Source organism: Myotis nattereri (assembly GCF_964212035.1).
Source record: "Myotis nattereri genome assembly, chromosome: 1".
Lineage (NCBI taxonomy): Eukaryota > Metazoa > Chordata > Mammalia > Chiroptera > Vespertilionidae > Myotis > Myotis nattereri.
Window position 1 is genome coordinate 177546018 of NC_138075.1, and position 25028 is coordinate 177571045.

Sequence of the window (25028 nt, forward strand, 5' to 3'; positions counted from 1 at the left end):
GTTTTCTAATCCACTCATCTGCTGATGGGCACTTAGGCTGTTTCCAAATCTTAGCTATGGTGAATTGTGCTGCTATGAACATAGGGGTGCATATATCCTTTCTGATTGGCGTTTCTGGTTTCTTGGAATATATTCCTAGTAGTGGGATCACTGGGTCTAATAGGAGTTCCATTTTTAGTTTTTTGAGGTAGCTCCATACTGTTCTCCACAGTGGCAAGTTTTTCTTGATTAATTACAATAACTGCCTCCTTCAAGCATTATCCTAGGTACCTAAAATATAAGTCTCAAAAATCTAAGAAACCCACTCATATCTTGAATGCTTACTATTCAAATAAAATAACCAATGAGGTTAACCATATATGTATACATAACTCACAGTCAATGATTTCCAATGGCATTCCATTAAAACACACACATGATAAAGCAAAAACTAAAATGAAATTCTTATTTTTCTAAATCTCTAGTTTCTCTTTTGATAATGGCAATATGTGGTGTAGTTCAAGGATCTACATAAAACTGAAAGAAAAAATGTTTTTATTAATCACAATGTGAAATTAACATGACATCCCATTAGGACTAAACCAGGATAAATAATGCTGTTATAAAATTAACATTTCTCACATTCATTTTGAGGAAAATAGTACATAGTAGGGCTCTTCTAAGTCTTATAAACTGATTACAGTAAACTTTTTTTTTTTAATAGTAAATAGCAATAACATATATTCTCAAACCGTGCTAAGAAGGAGTTAGAAGGGCAACTATAAAATCTAGTGATTACAACTGTTTTGTAATTTTACCTGTTACATCAGTGCACCTTTTTCACTGATAAAGCAGCTGCTTGCTGGGGGTGCCACAATGATTAGCAAGTTTCTTAAGTAATAGATGTTTGATTGATCAGGGCTCAACTAGCTTCCTTTCCCAATTTTGTCTTTTGGAGCAGAAATAAATAACGTTATCTTCTGTAGGTAAGGAAGCTAATATTTTGAAATTCAGCTGCTAATAATCTTTTAAATCATAATTAAAAGGGGGGGATGAATTACTATTAGGAATAAGTCTTTAAAATATTTCCAGTTTTTAAAACACCAAGGCTTCTGAATAACTTCTCAAACCTATCTTTCCATTTTGGTCCATAATGTGATAACTGTAACACATTAGATCTGTATTGTAGTAATTTCTTCTATCAACTACATTTTACCCTCAATAAGGGTGAGAGACTTGTGGTTTCAAACCATTTCTACATATAAAGCACCTTTAAATTAGTTTCCTTTTCACTGAACTGAGATTTCCCCCCAACTTCTGTGCCTATGCAGGTAATTTGAACACACACATATATACTTGCATGCATACATACGTGTTTATATGTACATTTAAAAGTAAGTTACTTTTACCACTAGAAAAAACTAGACTACAGGGTGACTCTGTGGAGACAGTTTGGTCTTCCTCGGAAATCCTCTAGGTGGAAGAAGGCAGGTACAGTTCGCTGAAGGACGTAATGAGGCTGTAGTAAGTCTTTTCATCATCTGTTAGTCCTGCATTGCCAGGTCTCACCACCACAGCTACATGTACATCTGCTTCCTCAGCAGCACTGGCCTCTGTGAAAATCAAAATGAATGCCAGAAACTTAAAAATATGATCTGAGATTTACTTGAAAGTAATCAGGGTGATGTGGGAATGTAAAAAACAGGTTTGACCCTGATCTGATAACATCTGAAGCTAGAAGGATACATAGGTGCTGACTATATTATTCTCTTTTATTTCATCATTTTAATTTTTCTGTAATAAAAATTTTTTAAATATAATTGTACATGACAGGCTACAATGGCAATTATCCAGACCTCTGAGTTTTGTGGGTTTTTTTGGTTTTTTTTTAATCTTTATTGTTCAGATTATTACAGTTGTTCCTCTTTTTTCCTCCCATAGCTCCCCTCCACCCGGTTCCCCTCCCACCCTCCACCCTCACCCCCCTCCCCTCCCACCCCCGTCCTCATTCATAGGTGCACGATTTTTGTCCAGTCTCTTCCTGCATCCCCCACAGCCCTTTCCCCCCAAGAACAGTCCACTCCCTTTCTATACCCCTGATTCTATTATAGTCACCAGTTTATTCTGTTCATCAGATTTATTCACTTTTTAGATTCACTTGTTGATAGATGTGTATTTGTTGTTCATAATTTATGTCTTTACCTTTTTCTTCTTCTTCCTCTTCTTAAAGGATACCTTTCAGCATTTCATATAACACTGGTTTGGTGGTGATGAACTCCTTTAGCTTTTCCTTATCTGTGAAGCTCTTTATCTGACCTTCAATTCTGAATGATAGCTTTGCTGGGTAGAGTAATCTTGGTTGTAGGTTCCTGCTATTCATCACTTTGAATATTTCTTGCCACTCCCTTCTAGGTAACTGTCTTTCTCTTGCTGCTTTTAAGATTCTCTCTTTGTCTTTTGCTCTTGGCATTTTAATTATGATGTGTCTTGGTGTGGTCCTCTTTGGATTCCTTTTGTTTGGGGTTCTCTGCATTTCCTGGACCTGTAAGTCTATTTCTTTCACCAGGTAGGGGAAGTTTTCTGTCATTATTTCTTCAAATAGGTTTTCAATATCTTGCACTCTCTCTTCTTCTGGCACCCCTATAATTCAGATGTTGGTACGCTTGAAGCTGTCCCGGAGGCTCCTTACACTATCTTCATATTTTTGAATTCTTTTTTCATTTTGCTTTTCTGGTTGGGTGTTTTTTGCTTCTTCGTATTTCAAATCTTTGACTTGATTCTTGTGCTCCTCTGGTCTGCTGTTGGGAGTCTGTATAATATTCTTTATTTCAGTCAGTGTATGCTCAATTTCTAGTTGGTCCTTTATCACAACCTCGAGGGTCTCACTAGATTTCTTGAGGGTCTCATTAAGTTTATCAGCGGTTTCTAGAAAATTCTTGAAAAACCTTAAAAGTGTGGTTTTGAACTCTATATCCAGTAGTTTGCTTTCCTCCATTTCTGTCATTTGTGACCTGTTTCTTTGTCTCGGCATTTTTTATGCTTCGCTGTGTCGATAGAGTGGCTTTCTGTGCTAAGGGTCCTATAGAGCCCAGTGGCTCAGCCTCCCCAATTACCTGAGGTAGACACTCTTGGTGCCCCCCCTTGTGGGCTTTGTGCACAGTCTTGTTGTAGTTAAGCCTTGATTGTTGTAGGTAACACTGGGAGGATTTGACCTCCAGGCCAATTGGCTGTGAGAGTCAGCTGTGTCTGCAGTGGGAGAACTTCTGTGCTAGAGACACCGCTCCGGGACAAGACTTGCTTCAGTGGGGCTTTGGTGCTCACTGAGTCTGCCCCCTGAGTTTGTCCTTTATGGATCCGAGGAGCTGCAATCTGGATGGTCCCACTTTGACCACCAGGCACACTGGCTCCTGTATCTCTAAGGAGGTGCTAATCTAGCCTCTGCCTGAGGCTACCCAGCAGAAGCTCAGCTGTGAAGCAATGCAAGTTGCCCTGGGGCCTTGGGCAAGCTGCAGTTTGTTAAGTAATTTTCAGATTGCAAAGGGCCGGGCCTTTCATATGCAAAAGCCTCCGTGCAAGGCTTGGGCGGGGCGGGGTCCCAGAGGATCAACAGGGCGGGCGGAGCAAGCAGTTATGGCTACTCTCAGTCCTGCCCTCAGAGGCCCCACTTCTCAGTGTCCCAGCTATCGCTGTGAGCTCCTCCGAGAGAAAGCTGCCCTTGAGTACCGACTGATGCCAGACAGTCCCGTTTCTCCCGTATGAATCTGGGTCCCCAGAGACTCGCCCAGAACTGGAGCTCAGAGCTTGAGACTCCCTCCCGATTGAAAAAGACAACTGTGTCCTCAGCCGCCAGCCCTCTCCACATGCACCTCCACATCTTTGTAGTTTACTTCTGCACCGCACCTCCTCTGAGTCTCGGTATGCTTTTCTCTTTCCTTCTAGTTGTAGAATTTCCACTCAGCCAGCCCTCCTGTGGTTCTGGGTGATGTCCGTTCCATCTTTTAGTTGTATTTTTGAAGTGGTTGTGCGAGGCAGCAATCTCCGGTGTTTACCTATGCCGCCATCTTGGTTTTCCCAGACCTGAGTTTTATTAAGTACAGGTGAATGCAGGACAGTGAATGCAGGACAGAGCCATGTTCTGTCCACACCTTTGTTCCATTCCCTCCCATTAGTCCTACAGAGAACTGAGCTGTATCCCCAAAGGGCAGCCTGCTGGGGAAAACACCAATTAAGAAGAGATGAGCCGAAACCGGATTGGCTCAGTGGATAGAGCGTCGGCCTGCAGACTCAAGGGTCCCAGGTTCGATTCTAGTCAAGGGCATGTACCTGGGTTGTGGGCACATCCCCAGTGGGAGTGTGCAGGAGGCAGCTGATCGATGTTTCTCTCTCATCGATGTTTCTAACTCTCTATCTCTCTCCCTTCCTCTCTGTAAAAAATCAATAAATTAAAAAAAAAAAAAAAAAGAAGAAGAGATGAGAAAAATAAAATCCTAGGACCTAATAAAGCTGAAATACCTGCTCTCACAACCTGAGCCCAAACGTATCACAACCCTTGACTAGAATACCCATCTTTTTTGCCTGGTAAATTCCTAGTCTTTAGAATTCAATTTAAATATCTCATCTTCCAGAAGCTCTATTAAGGGCATCATCCTATGTGTTCCTTCAACACCCTGTATTTTAGCTCTATTGCAACAACATGAAGTGACAGTTATTATCTGTTGTCACTCTCCTTCCTCAATAGATTGTGATCTGTGATTGCATAGTGGGTAAAATAAGAACAGGATTAGTAAAATAAAACTAGACATTACAGGAAATATCTCTAAAATGCCTTGGGTTATGTATCTCTTCATCTTGTTTCCATCTGAAAGGTAACAGCTTTTAATTCAGCACCTAATATACCAGGTACTGTTCTAGAAACAGAACAAAACAAGGCTCCCGCCTTCATGGAGCTCCATTCTCATCTAAATCTTTACAATAACCTTGAGGTAGTTACTATTACTAACCCCTTTCCACAGATATGGAAACTGAGAGCTAGGGAGGTAGAACTAAAGTTTGAAATTGTTACTCTGACTCTGTGGTCTGTACTCTAGAACAAGGGTCAGCAAGTTACATATGGCCTGACACTTGTTTTTGTACACAGAGGCTGAGTGTCCTGCAAAGCCTAACGTATGTTCTACCTGGCCCTGTCCAGAACAAGTGTGCCGGCTCCTGGTCTACAGTGCTACTACTCGAGTGTGGTCCATGGACCAGCAGTGTGGGAATCACCTGGAATCTCAGGTCCCCAGCATGGAACTACTGAATTAGGACTTGCAATTTAACAAATGATGCCTCTGCAGAGGGTGAGTTTTGATCAGAAAGTTGAAGGAAAGGAAGTTGGCAAAAGAGGAGGCATTTGAGGCAGGAGGCACTGTAGGCAAACATAATACATGTGTAAATATTGGGAGAATGGAGCAAGTCAGGGTGGGAGGTAGGACACAGTTTGGAAAGATGGGGCATACTTGGATAGACAGAGCAAAACTGGGGAATAATCTGAAACACACTGTATGGAATTTAGATTTGGCATAAAAAACCTCAGTGGGCCCTGGCCAGGTGGCTCAGTTGATTGGAGTGTTGTCCCGTACACCTGCAGGTTCTATTCCTGGTCAGGGCACATAGCTAGGTTGCGGATTCGATATCAAGTTGGGGTGCTTACGGGGGAGGGCAACTGACTGATGTTTCTCTCTTACATCGATGTTTCTCTCCCTTCCTCTCTCTAAAATCAGTTTAAAAATGCACACACACACACACACACACAAGCATGTCCTTGGGTGAGGATTAAAAAACAGCTCAGTAGTTTCTCTTTGGAAAACAGTTGCAACATCTGAATGGATTAAAGAGCAGTGGCGTTGAGAGATAAGATCCCAGTGAGAAGTGGGACAGGCTGTCTCTTCCTCCTACCTACCTCAGGTGTCTTTCTCCTCTTCCTATGAAAGGGCTGTCCCCTTCCCAAGGTGAAAAAAGTGCTAAACAATCCTCTCCTCAGGTAAACTCTGCAGATGCCATTCATCCCAGCAGAAGAGGCAGCTCCCTCCTACTCCCTGCCAGTTCCGAGCCTGAATGCTTCAAGTCAAGCTTTCCTCCTAACGAGCAATCTGGGGTCTCCACCAAGCTGAGCCATCATGATCCACGATCCACCTGACACTAGCTAATTGCTCCACATTCATCATCTTACCTACAGCACCATGGGCAAGTTCTGTTCCTAAGCATCTATTTGCTCTATTCATACAATACTGAGACACTAATACTTAAAACCCTGCACCTCTTTCCTTTCCTCAAAAGGGAAAAAGTCATTCAGTTCTCTCTCTTTCTTTTTAGAGAGAGTGGAAAAGAGAGAGAAGGAGAGGGAAGGAGGAAGAGAAAGGGAAAGGAGGGAAGGAGAGAGAAACATTGATGTGAGAAACACATCAATTGGTTGCCTCCTACACATGCTCCAACCAGGGTGGGGGATTGAACCTGAAACCTTGGTACACGCCCTTGACTGGGAATTGAACCCGCAACCCTTCCGTGCACAGGCTGGCGCTCTAACCACTGAGAAACACAGGCCAGGCTCAGTTCTCTTTTATGCTTGGGTGTTATTTGGGATATCATTTAGTCCTCTCTGCCTTGGCAATAAAAGTCTGGGCATGTGATACCAAAACACAGGATCAGAGATAATAGACAAGAGTGAAGCAGGCAGCCAGCTGCCTGGCCCCATCCCAGCTACAGATGGACCCAGTTCTGGCCTTACTACCGGGTGTGGAGCTGGCAGAAGTCTAGGGGCAGGAATAAAACCTCTTTGTGAGGACTCTGAGGGAATCAATTTCATTGTGAGGCCAAACTGAGGATCATCTCTAGTCTGTAAAAAGAGTAAGAATAATTTTTGGGACTGCACCCTAAGGAAAGAAAATGGCTTAAGGAAAAAGAAAGACCTGAAATTATAGATGTACTACGATGGCAACTAGACAAAAAAATGTAGCTGAAAACAAGACTATGAAGAAACCATACGTGATCTTAGGGCATAATTTGTAATTATTAATAGTAACCAAAAGGTAGAGGATGGAGAGAAACATTGGGTCTGGGGATCACAGAATGCTTGGGACAGGCTGACTTTATGGAGAGCCCCAGCCACAAATCAGATCCCTAAGCCTGCAGGAACTTAACCATTCAAAGTGCTAAGGAAATTAAATATAGGACAAACCACAGATTATCATCTTCAACAGCCCCCTTTATGTGAATGATTAAAGAAAAACAATTCACAGATTAAACCCGACAAACTCACCAGGACAAGGCCTGTCTCCTTTCCATAAGGAGTAAATTTATCATTCCTCACAGAAACTGCTGGCGCATCCCTAACCTATATGGACAACAAAGCGACCTCCCACCTCAACACTCAAAGTCCCACAAAAACCAAAGAGGGCATATTGAGCTTCAAAGCAGTAAAATGTTTGATAGGCAAACATTTACAGTTCAAAGTAAAGACCAGGTGAAATGTTTGTTGATGGCACATTTAAGCGGCCTGGCTACCTAGTTACGCCATGAACCCTAAAGCAGTGTGTCTGTGCATCTGTCAGTCTCACTTCAGTGCAGTCAGATATGCCAAATGTAAAGCTTTCCAAGATGTGGGAAAACGAGACACCATTTGTAGAAACCCTTAGACTCAAGCTGAGCCAAGCCAGGACAGGTGCTGACCCCCACTAAATACTGTCTAACTAGGTCAAAAGTTCCAGTCTAGATGCATCAAGGTGTGAAATTTAACAAAGGTAATCACAATTACTGAATTCTTTGGTATGTCAGGTGAAATTAAGCCCGTTTTACCCCTTTCTCCAAAAAACATATTATAGCTTCTTGAAGGCATCTAGATTCTGGATGATCTATGCTGGTTGAGATTTTTTCCAAATCCACTTAGCAAATTAGTCTGTGTTATTATATACCTACAACTCCTCCCTAACACAAGAGGCCAAAAGGTCAAGGGTCAGCAGTAGAAAAAATATACGCACTACCACAGGTAAGATGCCACTGCCAGCAGACCGGATTTGCCTTTGGGCCCCATCTCTGCAAGTCCTAATGACTGGGTGACTTTAGTTCTGTGACAATAGACAGAGGGCTGAAGGAAGGAATAGTGCCTGTAGATGCTGAAGCTGCCCCCAAGGGGCCCAGGAGCCACGTGGAGCTGACTAGGCAAGAGAGCATCCCCCTGCCCTCTGTTTCTCCCCCAACCGCCTTCCCCAGCGTGTGGCAGCCGGGGTGCTGGAGCAGCTGCGCAGTGCACAAAGCCCTGCTCTGGGTAAACAGAGGGTGAAACTTACAACCCAGGGTGAGTGGAAGAAACATAAACACATAGAACTACCCACAAATACAAGTGCAATTATAAACACACCAAGGTAGCCCCTGGGGAGATGCACAACTCTAAGGAGAATAACCATAAAATCAAGGGCCAGGGCTAAGGCCAGGCTGGGGAGTGTGGGAAAGCCTCACCAACCAGGGACATTCAAGTAAGAACAGCAGGGACACCCGACACCCCATCTCCCCAAACCCCGCCTTTGCCTGCTGCTGCCTGTTTCCTTATGGGCTACCATTTCCCTCTATCATTTCATAGAGGACTCACAGTCTTACAAATGTACTTGGGTATGTATTTTACATTTGGTCAAAACCACTCCTGAAATCACTTAAATTGCCAATGAAGAACAGTATACACTGCTTTGTGCATTCAATCCTTAAATAATGCATCTGCTAATATACCATCTATATATATAAAACCCTCAAATGCAAATAGACCAAAAGGCGGAACAACCGAACCACCAGTCACTATGACGTGCGCTGACCACCAGAAACATGGTGGGCGTCGGCAGCAGGCGGCAGAGTGCGGAACATGACAGGCATCACTGTGGCAGGATGGTGGAGAAGGTGGGCGGCACCAGACCAAGGCGGGACATAGGGCGAGCCTCTGGTGGTTACTGAAAATTCTTTGCTCCCGTGTGCCATGTCCCGCTGAGCGCTTGCACCTGCTACCAGCCCCGATTGCCCCTGAAGGCTTCTGCATCTCCCCCTGCTTCTGAGGGGCAATCGGGGCGGCCACCACCGCTTGCACTGCTGACGGCACCGGCCCTAATCACTCTGTGCTGTCAGTGGGTGCAAGTGGGGCCGGTGCTGTCAGCATGTGGAAGCAATGGTGGTAGGAGCAGGGCTGCTGGCAGACAGAGGACCAGGGGCCACGGCAGGAGGGGCCAGGCAGGGTCTCGGAGGATGGGCCGAGACCCGCCCCTGTGCCCACTGCAGCCAAGTGGCCCACAGTTCCTTTTAAGGTGCATGAGTTCATGCACTGGGCCCCTAGTTTGAAATAAAGAGGGCCATGCTGGGTAAAGAAGATGCTGTCTTTAAACAGGTGAATCTTGAAGGCCTGGGAACTAATAAGACGGTCTTCGGGAAGGTGGGGATGAGGCTCCTAGTCAAGCCAGGGCAGTGTTCACCAACTGAATGGACTGTAAGGCAAAGTCACTCAAACTAGAGTTCTCTTTTATCAGCTGAGTGTGTTATGTGATCTCACTGCTGCTAAATATGTTTGATGCAGATGCACTGTGACTTTATTGTCCTTACCTAGCCATGCATCTACCATCATATTCTTGCCTGCATGCTCATTTCCACAACGATACCCTGTAAGTCATCCTTTCTTATTTTCCCACTTCACCTGTGTGTGTAAGTACAGAGGGATGCGTATGCAACCAAGGATAAGGAGTTAAAATGAGAGAAAATAAGTTTTTCCAATGCCACTTCCCCATACACAACCCCCAATGGAGAGAAAGGTGAGTTGGCCGGTTCACTGTTTCTTTTTATAAAACTTTCATTTTTCAAAGGTCCACCCATAAACTTTCTTTCAAGAGGCAATGTGTTTGTAGTGCTGGGCTCAGATCCCATCCTGGAATAAGAAGTCAGATTCCTCACCTAGAGTAACGTCTGTCAGAAACAAGATGTTGTTGGTTGAGCACCCAATGCTGTTTGCAATCTTTCGATAACTCTCACTCTCTACTTTGTGTCCAATCTTGGTATCAAAGTGACCATCAACAAGCTGAAAAAAGAGAAGGGGAAATACTGATGTTGTAATTATACTAGTAACCTGGACCACTTTGTCTCTATCCCTTATCTCTGAAATATACAATCATATTGACTTCATTCACTCAATATGTAACTGAAAAATCTACGTACAAGAGAACTTTGAAATGACTACAAAAAGTACATACAAAGATTTTATAGCAATAAACATTTGAAAGGAGAAAACTACCAAATCAACATATATAAGATAATTTTACAATCTACTTGCTTTGCTTTCTTTAGCATTAATTTTTTATACAAAATCTTTTAAAATCTACATGACCTACTTTCTACCCTTAAAATACTATTTGTACTCAAACTACTTACTAGAGTGAGTTTCACTACTAACGAAAGTTTCACTCCTTTCGACCCCAGAATGAACAGATTTCTTTACCCTACCTCATTAGTAAGTTGTTATTTTACTTTCATTTTCTGATTAAAACATTCTGAGATTCTACCCAAGAACTAGTATATATCCTTGCTGCTCAATAAATATTTATTTTAAAACTAGTTAGCTGAGTGACCTATTGTGTACCACTAAGTTCAGTGTATACTGAATTAGCATTTCTTTTTAAATCCCTTAAGTGAATCCTTTCCAATGACCACCCTGTCCTCCAGGGGCATAGGGATGCTAGGACAGAGGGGCTAACAACAATTTTTTCATGAACAAGAAATTTAATAGGTGGCCTAAACTTTTAATTGTTTAATGATGTACCCAGTTCTCTTACATAAGAATGCTGGCTCTGCTAAAGTAAAATCTGTATCTCTCCAAAGTACCAGAAACAATTAATCCACCTTGTACTCTGCTCCAGTCAAGAAGTCTGTTTTTTTCTTTTTTTTGGATAGTGGCAAGTATCACAACTTTACATCTTATCCGCTCTACTTTAAACAACCAAAAGAAGCATGCCATTAGTTTCCTTTCAGTTGAAAACTTCCTAATACTGGCAAGATAGCTGATTTACAAGCTAGCTCATGTCTTGTTAGCTGTATTTTATATCACAGAACCACTTAGGGTGAATGTTTAAAAATGCAGACTCCTGACTCCCCACTCCAGGCCTGCCAATTCAGATTTGCTCAGAAGCAGGGCCCAGGGATCTACATTTTTAACAGACTCCCCAGGTGATCCTTATGCACAACAAAGTTTAAGAACCTTTGATATATAAAGACTGGTTAACACAGAAACAGTTGTCTCTTGCTTATAATGTATTTCCCCAGTTTTCCCACTTCCCTTTGTAATATGCTTGGCATATATAAATGCAATTATCTGAATGGGGATTTAGCTTATAACTGTACCATATTCCTGTAACATTCATTATTTCATGCTTTGATAATGTCAAAGAACAAAGTTATCATGTAACCTACCTCAAGAATATCTCCCTCTGTAGAATACCCGAATAATAGTTTCTGTGCTTCTACACTCCCTGAAGAATAAATATACACCTTCATTCCAGCCTCTCTCCACTTCCTGACTGCTGGAACTACATCTTCAAAGAACCTAGACAGAAAATCAAGTTAAAATGCAGGAATACATTATGTTGCCAGATGAAAACCAATCAAAATAGTTGTCACAAGTTTCTCTATTTGTGCCCAAATTGTCATCATGAGAAGGGACTCCATCTGCAGATCTAGTAAGAGTGTCACGGAGTTCCAGGATCACACAGATCAGAAACAATAATTTGAGTGGAGAGAAAAATAGTTTTTGACAGCCCCACTGATAATCAAAAGTGATTACAGTCTGGCTGGTGTGGGTCAGTGGTTGAGCGCTGACCTATGAACCAGGAGGTCACGGTTCGATTCCCAGCCAGGGCACACACCCAGGTTACAGGCTTGATCCCCAATGTAGGGTGTGTGGGAGGCAGCCTACCAGTGAGTCTCTCATCACTGATGTTTCTATCTTTCTGTCTCCCTTCCTCTCATAGGCAGCTGGAAACAGTCTCGGATCTTAGGGTTTATATCTGCTAAAATACTTAGCAGCAGTATCTTATGAAGAATTTTTGAGCAAAGCAGGACTCATAAGTCTTCTTTAGCAGGAGTGTTCTTAGGAACTCCACAACCAAGACAAAGAGCACAGAGAAGAGTGGCACTGCTGACACCGAGTAACCCCCAAAGCGACGGGGAGCATAATTTTACTTCTCTAACAGAAGAGAAACAGATAATCGAATGGTCCTAGGAAGCAGCTCAACATGCTGTTACTCTTAGCAAAGGGTCAGATCTGACTTAGTTCAAGAAAGTCACCATTTCCCAGGAAGCTATTTTCAAACTGGAATTAAAAGTTCTTTAACCATCCCACCAAGCCAAACATCAGGTGTGGGGAATTTAGCTGGGTGAAATGCTTTATCCCAGCTTCGAAAAAATAAAACACTCACTTGTTAGAATTAAAAGAATTTGATTTTACCTATTTTACTAATCATGCAATACTGGAGAAGAGGACTAGTGGAAAATGTATTTGGTTTTGGGGCTGATGAAATGTTCAGAGTCCCATGAGCAGCTACATACTCTGCTTTCACGTGCCCTGCTGTGAATGCTGCCCTCCACATGTGGCCCTGCAGCTGTTTCAGTGCTGTAGTCTTTCGGTCCAGAGACATCTGCCAGCACACATTATCTACCACGGCCTGGATCATCAGTTGCAGGTCATCTGCTCCATTCTCAGGTGCAGCAGGGATTGGAACAGCCCCATCCAGGTGGGAGTCCTCTTCAGCCTTCAAGTCATAAACAACATTTTTTGAAAAAAGAGTCCTTAAAATGAGACCTGAAAACCAAGCCTACCAATTTTCTCCAACTATCATTAGCACCAAGCACTGTTACAAATTAAAGGATCCTACATTTTTGGTGCTGATCTGAATGATTCCTAAAAGAAATGGATTATAATTAATAATTTACACGATCTTCCCTATATTGCTAAAGTTAAAATTTAAACTGAGAGGCATCTTTGTAGGAAGAGAGACAGCATATGATAAAATGATACAGTTAAGACCTGGTTTGTTGATTCACTTATTAGGATGAACAAACTAGGACTCAATGAAATCTGATAATTTTCTCTGAACTGTAACTAAAGAAAAAACACACACAAGAAAACCTTTAAATCAGTTCATGTCTGGAATTCAATGAAAAGAAGCTAGTGAAGTAATGTCTGGGGTTGCTTCATATTCAGTCTCCTGCCATCTCTCATATCTTATAAAAACTCTAACAGCTATTTGAAACACTGACAATGTGAGAACGCCTATGTCCAACCTCTAAAGACTCGATGATATACATCCTACAGCAAGGATATATGTACATATGATTCAACAAGAGTTGAGACAACAAAAAAGGTAAGGGGAGGTGTTTCAGAACTAACCTGGAGTTATCTAGAAAATCTAACAAACTCAAATACTCCATGTCACGAAGAATATGATTATATTTCCAATCCTAACTTTTAACCTTAGAAATTTCAGAGAGCATTCCACACTGTTTAAAGTAGAAAATTAACTAGAAAATAAGTGCTACAGAGTTAGCTCTGCACAGTATGTAAGAACTTTGCCACTGAAGCAATTTTAATTAAGAAGAAAAAAAAAAGGAGTGCCACTGCACACAATGTGTAAGGGGAAAATAGAGATTGAAAACTGGACAGAGAACAGAGAACAAGAGGCAGGTATGAGGGCTGGGCCAAGTGCGAGCTGGGGTAAGAGGTCTGGAGGCGGTGTGCAGACGTGAGGGCCCGCAAGCACTTGTGCAGGGCTCAGAGGGGGCTCATGCCAGGAGGCAGAAGAGAGTAGAGAATGAGGTGATGAGGTACTATCCCTTGGAGACTTTAATGAACAATGTGAAAAGACAGTGCAAAACCTTTTGCATTCCATGCAGAAGGGCTTGAGCATGAGTCTCTAAGCATCATTATTTCTAAGATACTTGGGAATGTGGAAGCAATGGAATAGAATGTCCCAACCTGCTTCCTCAAAAGACTGACATCCTGCTGGCATTCCTCTTCTTCCCAATGTGTCTGCAAATACTCTTTAACATTTTCTTTGATGTAAGGAAATAAAATGTCCTGGTAAAAGAGTAAAAGAAAATATCAACTATTAGCTTTAGTCATGTGCATGAGATCAAGTTCTTCAACAATCTCACCTTAGCTAACTGTAGCAAATAAGCCACTGAAAATATGAAAATTGCAGTTGTGGATATATGAGTGAGAGACACAGACCAATAAACAAATAAAAAGATCTAGAATCAGTAAACCATGGCCCTCAGCCCAAATCTGTTCTACATCTTGTTTTTGTATATGAAGTTCACTGGAACATAACCACATTCATGTTTACATAGTGTCTATGGCTACTTTGGGGCCACAATGGCAGAGCTGAGTATTTATAACCAAGATCATATTGCCCACAAAGTCTAAACATTTACCATTCAGCCCTTTACAGAAAGTCTGCTGACTCCAGAACTAGATTGCTAGACCATATGTCCTTGAGGGCAGGGATCAAGTATATGTTGTTCACAGCTATAACCTCAATGCATACCACAGTACTTGGCACATGTATATAACTCAAATATCTGCTGAAAAGTGTCCATGCATGACAACACTTTTTAAAAAAAAACAACACCTGAGCACCATGATTCTTGGTCATCAGACTACTTAAGAATACCCTATACGAAACTGATGTGCAAAACAATTCAGAAATAGAGAACCTGTCAGTAATTCATGCATTGGGAATATGATCTCTCTTAGGTCAAAGTTTTTACATTTACTTACAATTGTAGCATATGTATCTTAAAAAAAATGTGCCACTTTCAGCAATTGCTTTAGTGTCCACTATATGCCAAGATATGCTAGTCCCAGAGCTGGGCATGAAGAAAAGGATTCAAAAGATAAATGAGTCACAGTTCCTATTCTCAGTAAGTTTAAGAACCTGGGGTGGGAGGTGGAAGGTAAACAAAGAATTATAATGGGGTACAATGGATAAGACAAGAGTACAGGCAGAACGCTGTGTGGATCCAGAGAGTAATGGCTCTGCAAGTCTTAGGAATAGCCAGAGCCTAAAACCAACATGCTGTGAGTACAGGCCCCAAGAACATAATTCAGAGAAGGCCTTACATTTTAAGAAAAATCCATAGTCAAGTTGAATTCAAGAAGTCTGTTAATCCAAACTCATTCATTCAAACATTAACTCAATGTCCAATACAGGGCAGGCCTTGTGCTAAGAGCTGGAAATATAATTGGGACAAAAACCACACATCCACACATGATCTCTAATCGCAAGGAGTAGAAACACGTCTTTATAGGGGTCCCGTAGGGTCAAAATCTTTTCATGAGAATACTTAGTTGTTATTTGCCTTTTCAGTTTCATCTCTTCAGGAGTGTACAATAATTTTCCAGAGGCTAGATAATGTGTGATATCACAAGAGATCCTATGCAGATACGAGAATCTAGCTGTCTTCAATAGCTAGCCATTGAAGAGGCATGCAAAAAATGTGAAACAGTGCCTCTTCTAACCACATTTTCCAAAATAAAAAAATTATTTTTTGAAAAAAATTTTATATTAACAAAGTAATGCGATTTATTGTTTAAAATGAATGAGTATTTTTAAATTACTGTTTTAATTTCTAATACGGTAAATATTAATCAATATAATCCATATAAATAAAAGTTCTTTGGTTCCTCAGTAATTTGAAGAGTATAAAGGAATCCTGAAAACAAAAAGTCTGAGAACCACAAGGTGAATAGGATTAACCCAGAGAAGATCAGAAAGGATGTTCCAAACAGAGGGAATGGTGGGGTGAAGGAAAGGTTCTTGATAGTCACCTCATCTATGGAGTGTGTAAGCCAGAGATAAAAGGCAAGGGTTTTCAAATGTTTCCATACCACTTGAGGTGTGCAAAAGGCCCTGAAGATAAGTGATCCTATTCTCTTAAAAGAGGGCTCACTAAATGTAATTAAGAACGGGCTCCAATTCCTGAAGCTGCTGCAAGTGCTATCACAGGGCATCTGTGCCAAACACAGCACCTACCTCTTCTGATTAATATTAATCAGAACCAGCCCTCAGCCCAGCTTTGTGGGATGTAGGGAACATCTTAAAAACCACTGATCCGTGCTTTCTCTCTCTTCCCTTGGACCTCTTCCTTGTTACAAGCTTCTGGGCCATTACATTTTCCTACATATTACAAGACAGTGAACAAGGACAAAGGAGGTGAAAGAAACTGGCAGGAAACTGAGGGAGGATGTGACTAGGACATAGTTCAAAGAGCCATATGAACAAAACTATGTGTTTTTATAGTATGCATAGTGTTTCCCTGGCTGGTACAAAGATTTGGCTACATAATTAGGATTGTTTAATATTTAAGAAGACCCAAGTTCAAATTAAACTGCAGTTCCAAATGAAAATACACAACACAAGAAAATTATGGCTTTTTTAAAAATGGTAGGACTGAATCTCTCTTCATAATACATTATTCAAATTTCACCTGCCCTAGAAAAAATAAAGAAGTCATTCAATTTTGCTTGTTCTCCTTTGGTAAGTAATGGATCATTCATCAAATTTTTCAGCATACCTGACAGAAACGCCTTGTTTAAGCTCAATGAAAACTCATTCTTGATCTAAAAGAAGAAAAATGAAGAGCTAAGATTGACAGCTTTCTTTTCCAAGAGATTCCTTTTACCCTACTGATATATTTCTGATTTTCTTTAAATTACTTAGTTTTCCCATCATGCCCCTTCTTAGCCCTTCCTTTATCTACCGAATGTCTCTCCTCCACTCCCGTACTGGGGTAAGGCTGCAAAGTGGCCCCCGACTTGAGAATGCCATCTGAGAAGATGTAGTAAAAATTGAAGATACACAAGCCGTTTCTCTCCTGGGCATACACATATACCATAGAGAAACTAACACATGTGCACACAAAGAGGAAAGGGAAAAAATGCTTATTGCAGCACTGGGTATAATTGCAAAATAACTGAAAACAACCTAAATCTTTATCAGCTAGAAAATAGATAAATGGGAGGCACAACCTGCATGGCTAGGGTTCAGGATCTGAAGAAGGGCCTGATGCACAAATGAAAATACTATACAAGAAATATGAATTTAGAAAGCATGGGGAGGCCAGGTGGAAACCTCTCTCTTGGAGAGGCACACCGACTTCCGGGCGGTCTGCTTTTTATTTACCTGAATACACATCTGCCCTTTAGCAATGCATACAGGCATATCAAAGGTAAAGTTTGGTAAATAATAAAAGGATTATCAGGTTAGGGAATTGCCTTCAGCCACTGAGCCCACAACAGGGCGATAGTATGCTGATTTTCAGCCCTGCTAAATATCAAAGTCCATTGGCCTTCCAAAGGGTCTTTTTGCTTTAACATGCTAACTACTGTTGGTTTTAGCCTCTGGCAAATGGGTATATTCATACTCTAAAAGATTATAAAGCAGTTGAATATTAATGTACTAAAATTATATTTATCAATATGAACATAAACTCTAACATATGAATAAAGTTCTAATGCAAAATGAAATGGCCTGGCTGATTTGGCTCAGGGGTTGAGCATTGACCCATGAACCAGATCATGGTTCGATTCCTGGTCAGGGCACATGCCCGAGTTGTGGGCTCAGTCCCCAGTGTGGGGCAAGCAGGAGGCAGCCAATCGATGATTCTCTCACATCACTGATGTTTCTATCGCTCTCTCCCTCTCTGATATATATATATATATATAATTTTTGGAGACACAAAAAACAAAATTAGATGTACTCAGGGCCTGTTATATGTAATTCTTTTTTTAAGATCTGAAACAAACATAATAACAAAAATTAGCTTCATGGTGGGTGCATGGTAATTACATTAATCTTTCTTCCTGATTATTTTAATTGTTTCACTATTAAAAAACAAGCAAGCCAACTTTGATCCCTTATCCTACCTATAACTGCTTCTTTCTCTCTTGGTCATCCTCCTCCAGTGTCCTGACTCCAGTATTCCCCAACTCTCATGCAATTAGAAATATTCCTGGGGGAAACTGTTGGTTAGATCGAGGACCTCCTAGTAACTGAAGAGTTGAAGTACCAAAAGTTATAAAATGCATGCAGTTCTATACCATTTGGTGCTTCACAAGTTCCTACCTCCTATATCCAGTTTTACTGGTACCAACTAAAATTCACGAAGTGAATTGTGAATGCTGAGAGCCCAGCTCCTTGACTTCTGTGGGAGAGAATACAGGAGATGAATACAGAATCCAGGCAGCATGTGAGGCCAGGGTCCTACCTCTAGCTGTGCTCAAGTAACTCATCCTCTCTGAGCCTCAGTTTCCTCATCTGCTATGTGGGAATAATAATACCAAGCAAAGGCATTGCAGTAATTAGAGATAGAGATAAATAGAAAGCACTTTCTACCACTTGTTATATTCTCCAACAAAATTTTTAAAAATTGATTTTATAGAGAGAGAAACATGTATGTGAGAGAGAAACATTCACTGATTGCTTTCTATATGCACCCTGACTGGGGACTGAACCTGAAACCTGGGCATGTGCCTGGCTGGGAATCAAATCAGTGCCCTTTCAGTGCATGTGATGACACTCAACCAACTGAGCCACACCAGCCAGGGCCAGACAAATATTTAAACTGGGCAAGAATCACTTTTGATCCAAATTCAGTGATAAACAATAGCAGAAAAGTTTCTGGAGGATAAATCATAAACACAAACAACTCACCTATCTAATAAAAGCCTAAGTGACCGTTACACAGAACGATCAGAACGACCAGTCACTATGATGCGCACTGACCACCAGGGAGCAGATGCTCAAAGCAGGAGCTGCCCCCTGGTGGTCAGTGCGCTCCCACAGGGGAAGCACCACTCAGCCAGAAGCCAGGCTCATGGCTGGCAAATGCAGCTGTGGTGGCAGGAACCTCTCCCGCCTCCGCAGCAGGGCTAAGGAGCAGCGAGCAGAGTGGTAAGGAGTGAACACACAGGCAATAAGGAGTGTGGGATCCTGGATTATGAGAGGGATGTCCAACTGCCAGCTTAGGCCTGATCCCCTCCCCGCCACGGTCCGGGGATTGCGAGAGGGCGCAGGCCGGGCTGAGGGGGAAACTCCCCCCCCCCTCAGTGCACGAATTTCATGCACCGGGCCTCTAGTTTATTCAATATTTACTGAGTGAGGATCTACTGAATGCAGGTACTTCTAATAATGGTGTTATAAACCATGACCTTCTCCTCAGAGAACTCCCAGAAATAAAAGGTGCAAGATTCCCAACAATTCCAAAACATTTAGGAAAAGCTTTAGAAGTTAGAGATTACTTTGGAATTCCTGATCATCCTATTTGCCCCTTACCTCTATACATAAAACACTCCTCTGCTCTGAGTAAACACCAAACTAGGCAATGAAGCTAGAACTTAGTGTAACACCTGGGATATCATATTACCTGGGGGAGGCATGTTAGCAGACTGTTCTATTTTACTGAAAAAGTATTATTGTGTAACATAAAAGTACAGTAACTAAATTGTGAAAATTTTATCTATCCTTTCAACATACTTACTGATCATCTATTATGTAAAATAAATAAAATGTCTTCAAGGTGCTTATTTTAAAAAGCCAGTAATTACATCAGTCTGAGACGTGCTATGATACCATATAAGAAAGCTCTAAAAATAGGCTTTTTAGAACTAGTGCTTATTGCCCAACCCTGCCCACTGAAAATGTTCAGGCTTTAAAAGTAATTTCACAAGTAAATGAGATTAAGTGTTTTAACTTCAGCTATAATCAATTTATAGATAATTTTAAAATATCATAGTACAAAATAATGCAGCAATAAACCCAGGATTCTACAAATGTGTGATTATTTTTAGTCCACCAGATATTAAGGCAGTGGTTCTCAACCTTCCTAATGCTGCGACCCTTTAATACATTTCCTCATTTTGTGGTGACCCCAACCATAAAATTATTTTCATTGCTACTTCATAACTGTAATTTTGCTACTGTTATGAATCGTAATGCAAATATCTGATATGCAGGATGTATTTTCATTGTTCACGACCCACAGGTTGAGAACCACTGTAAGGGGTTGTTATGATTTAATAGTATATATAGCAAAAGGCTATAGAAATAAATGAGAGTATCTGTCTTCCAGGGGACTATGATTAAATTCTGCTAAATGTTAAAAGAGATACTATGCAAGCAGCAATCTATCCTACTCTATAAAATTCAATGGCAGCTTTCTGAAAGCTCCATTAAGGGCCACAAAATTTCAGAAGATCTAATTAAAGAAGTTGCCTCATAAATGCTTGAAGTACAAATATGGATTTGCTTTGTGGTTATGCAGCTGTTTTAATAGAAAGGTCATGGAATCAATAAAAATAAAACTGTTGTTATAATATTTACTTGTCTCCTTTAAAGAAAATGTGTATATAAAAAGGTAATGGGCCCTATGTTCATTACACCATCATTTATAATAGCTAAGATTTGGAAGCAGCCCAGTGTTGTTATGCTAAGTGAAATAAACCAGTCAGAGAAAGATAAGTACCATACAATTTCATATATGTGGAATCTAATGAACAAAATAAACAAAACAAAATAGAAACAGATTCATACAGAGAACAGACTGATGGCTGTTAGAGGGGAGGAGGTGAGGGGCTTGGTGAAAAGGGTGAAGGGATTAAGCAAAGAAAAACAAACAACTCACAGACATACAACAGTATGGTGATCACCAGATGAAGGAAAGTGTGGGGAAGTAGGAAAAGGTAAAGGGGGTAAATGATGATAGAAAGGGTAAATGGTGATGGAAGGAGACTTGACTTGGGGTGATAAACACACAATACAATATACAGATGATGTATTATAGAACTGTACACCTGAACCCTACATAATTTTATTAACCAACTAGAAGCCCGTTGCACGAAGATTCACACAATAGGCCTTCCTTCCCCTGGCTGCTGGCATCGGTTTTCCTCCGGGACCCAGGCCTTTGGTCCGGTCACAGCGGCCACAGCAAGGCTTGGCTTCTCCAGTCTTCAGTCTTCACTCTATGCCTGCATATGCAAATTAACTGCCATCTTTGTTGGGTTAATTTACATAGTTGCTCTGATTGGCTGGTGGGCGTAGTGGAGTGACACCAATTTGCATGTTTCTCTTTTATTAGTGTAGATGCCACCCTAATAAATTCAATCATTAAAAAAAAGGAATGGATAATACTATTGATGTAATATACATCAATAGTTGTATATATTGCTAAATGATCACAATAAGCCTATTTTTTTTTAAAATATATTTTATTGATTTTTTACAGAGAGAGTGAGAGAGATAGTTAGAAACACCGATGAGAGAGGAACATCGATCAGCTGCCTCCTGCACATCTCCCACCGGGGATGTGCCCGCAACCCAGGCACATGCCCCTGACCGGAATCGAACCCGGGACCCTTCAGTCCACAAGCCAACGCTCTATCCACTGAGCCAAACCGGTCTCGGCCACAATAAGCCTATTTAATATCTGTCATCATAGTTTTAATTTTTTTTTCTTGTGATGAGAACTTTTAACATCTACTCTCTTAACAACTTTCCCATATACAACCCAGTATTAGTAACTGTAGTCACCATTACATTACATCCCCAGGACTTATTTATTTTATAACTACAAGTTTATAACTGCTTGAACATTTCTAATTATGGGAATTTACTACTTCTTGGAATGAGTGGTCCATGACATTTGTCAGACAGCTGGAGCAGTTATATTAGAACTGCTCCTTAAAAAAACTTCCCGAAACCATACTAAAATCTATCAAGAGAAGTGCTACACAGTGCCACACTTTGCTGTCCCTACCTTCATGGAGTAATCAGGGGCATAACCATTCTCTCTCTCTCTCTCTCTCTCTTTTTTTTTAAATATATTTTATTGATTTTTTTACAGAGAAGAAGGGAGAGAGATAGAGAGTTAGAAACATGGATGAGAGAGAAACATCGATCAGCTGCCTCCTGCACACCTCCTACTGGGGATGTGCCTGCAACCAAGGTACATGCCCTTGACCGGAATTGAACCTGGGACTCTTCAGTCTGCAGGCTGACGCTCTATCCACTGACCCAAACCGGTTAGGGCACCATTCTCTTTTAAAAGCTGAAGCCTTTAGGAAAAACCATTAGATTTCATTATTTGCATTCAAAATAAATTAATAAATGTGTTGCTGGTAAGGCAACAGTGTCTTCTAAATCCCATTAAGGATATTAAACTGTAATTAAAGAACAATAAACAATGATCTAATTAATTGTAATGAATCACATTGCACAAGGGAAGATTATAATTATAAAGGAGTAGTGTTGGGATATTTTTAAAAAAGAAGCAGACCTCTGGCTGATTTTCTCAGTGGTTAGAGCATCAGTCCACGGACAAAAGTGTTGCAGGATCAATTCCAGTCAAGGGCACTTAACTTGGTTGCAGTTTCTCCAGCTCCAGTAGGAGCCTGTGCAGGAGGCAACCAATCGATGTGTCTCTCATGTCTGTCTGTCTGTCTCTCCTCCATCCCACTCTCTCTAGAAATCAATATAAAAAAATCTCCTTGGGTAAGGATTTAAAAAAAAAAAGAAGAAGAAGAAGAAGCTAAGAAGAGACAAAATATTAGTATCTCATGTTCCAGAGAGGAAAACCTGATTGGCCCAGAGTCCTAGACCCTAACTGAGGAGGGGAAAGGGAAGGAATTGACATTTATCTCCTGGAATCCAACTACCATCCCTACAAGGTTACCCTTTTGAACAGATGAAGAAGCTGAAGTTCAGAAAGGTTTTACTGCTGGTACAAAGTAAAGCCAGGACTCAAACTCCAATGCCTGAGTCCATCCAGCTTGTCGGTGCATGGGAGCACACTTACTAAGATCACTCAACCCCCTCGATCCTGATAACATATTCTCTATAGACATTTCTAATATAGTTTTGGTTTCTCAGAGAGATTTGTATTAAGAAAACGAGAGATTTGGGTTCACCTGGCAGTTTTATAACATGTTTAATAGAGAGTAATAACAATATGAATAGTTGTAGTAATAGTAGGAGAAGCTGCCAACATTGCCCTTACTATTCCAGGCACCTCTCTATCTATACACAATCCTTAGTGATCTCATCTGATCCCATGTTTTTAAATATCATCTATTATTGCTAATGACCTTCAAATTCACATGCTTTAGCTTGGACCTCCTTCCCTGAATTTGAATGCCTAGCCCAAATCTCCACTTTGATGTCTGAAACCAAACTCCTGCTTCTACTTCTTTTTTTTTTAATTCTCACCTGAGAATATTTTTCCATTGATTTTTAGAGAGTGGAAGGGAGGGGAAGAGACAGAGAGAGAAACAGCGATGTGAGAGGGACACATTGATTGGTGTCCCAACTGGCAGGAGATAGAGCCTGCAACCAAGTTATGTGCCCTTGACGAGACTCGAACCTGAGACCCTTCAGTTTGTGGGCCGACGCTCTCTCCACCAAGCCAAACCAGCTAGGGCTGCATCTACTTCTTATTTCTGAGTAAGCAGTAGTTTCATCTTTCCAGATGCTCAGGCCAAATACCTGAGAATCAGTCATCTTTGACTCCTCTTTCTCTCACACTCCCAGGTCCAATCAATCCATCTGCAAATTCAGTCAAAATATAACTAGAATCTATATTTTAATCTTGGTAGCTCCTGCTACCAAGCACTCCAAATTCACTCAATTAGTTGATTAATAAATGGCTTGAATGATCAAATTTCAATTCTCATAACTGTATGAAACAAGTGCTATTATTTTCTCCATTTTACAGAGGTATAGGTTAAGAATAAATTAGTGAAGTATGATTACAGTTTATCAGTCAGGTCTTTTTTACTTTTTTAGTTTGAACAGTTAGATACCTACACCTGATTTTCCTTTGAAGAGATCTATTTAGCTTACTAAGAAAGCCCAGCCCAGCTGAGCCCAGCTGGCATGGCTCAGTAGTTGGGCATCTACCTATGAATCAGGAAGTCATGGTTCAATACCTGGTCAGGGTACATACCTGGGTTGTGAGCTCGATCCCGTGTGGGGCATATAGGAGGCGACAGATCAATGATTCTCTCCCATCCTTGATGTTTCTCTATATCCTTCTCCCTTCCTCTCTCTGAAATTTGAGCGGGGGTGGGGGGAGGTGTACACCTCAGCCCAGCCTGCACCCTCTCCAATCTGGGACCCCTTGGGGGCTATCTGCCTGCCTGTGGGATCGGTCCTAAACCAGCAGTCGGACATCCCTCTCACAATCCAGGACCACTGACTCCTAACCACTCACCGGCCTGTCTGCCTAATGCCCCCAACTGCCCTCCCCTGCTGGCCTGATCTTGCCACCAACCGCCTCTGCCTCGCCCTGCACCCGGGACCTAGGATTCCCTCCTCCAGCTGGTCGCAGGCACCTGGGACCTGGGCCAGCTTTGCCTGGGCCGGCCACAGCCGCAGGGGACCGTGCGCGGGCAGCTTCGCCCAGGCCACAGCCACAGGCGCCCAGGACCACGGGGAGGGCAGCTTGTCCCTCTCCTGGGCTGCAGGCACAGGCGCAACCGCAGCTACTGGCACCTGGGATCACAGGGCAGGCGGCTTGTCCCTCTCCTGGGCTACAGGCGCTGCCACTGGCGCCCAGGACCATGGAGCGGGTGGCTTCTCTCTCTCCCAGGCCATAGCCTGGTTAGTCCCCATTCCTCTCTTGTGAACTCATTTGTGCCTGGCTGGTCCCCATACCTCTCTCCCCAGCGTTGAGTGTCTCAGCAGTTCCAGCAAGGACAGGAAGGTGTGACAACCATTTGCATATTAGCTCTTTATTATATAGGATAGCCAAGATTTGAAAGCATCCCAAATGTCCATTAGTAGAAGAGTGGATAAAAAAGCTGTGGTACATTTAAGCAATGGAATACTACTCAGCAGGAAAAAAGGAAATCTTACCTTTTGCAACAGCATGGATGTCCCTGCATAGTAATATGCTAAGTGAAATAAGCTAGTCAGAGAAAGGTAAGTACCATATTATTTCACATA

At 41.7% G+C, this 25028-nt stretch overlaps 1 protein-coding gene across 5 annotated transcripts in view; it reads right to left on the reverse strand.

Annotated features, from left to right (window-relative positions):
- Positions 1-517: 517 nt before the first annotated feature.
- Positions 518-25028, reverse strand: part of ENOPH1 (enolase-phosphatase 1) — a 31482-nt gene continuing 6971 nt past the window's right edge. For all 5 annotated transcript variants that reach the window (XM_081090846.1, XM_081090849.1, XM_081090847.1 and 2 more), the window contains exons 2-6: positions 14003-14104; positions 12577-12779; positions 11443-11575; positions 9934-10057; positions 518-1592 (exon numbers count right to left, since the gene is read on the reverse strand). In XM_081090846.1, coding sequence (XP_080946972.1) covers positions 1453-1592; positions 9934-10057; positions 11443-11575; positions 12577-12779; positions 14003-14104 — 702 coding nt within the window. In that variant the 3' untranslated portion in view covers positions 518-1452. The remainder of the gene's footprint in view (positions 1593-9933; positions 10058-11442; positions 11576-12576; positions 12780-14002; positions 14105-25028) is intronic.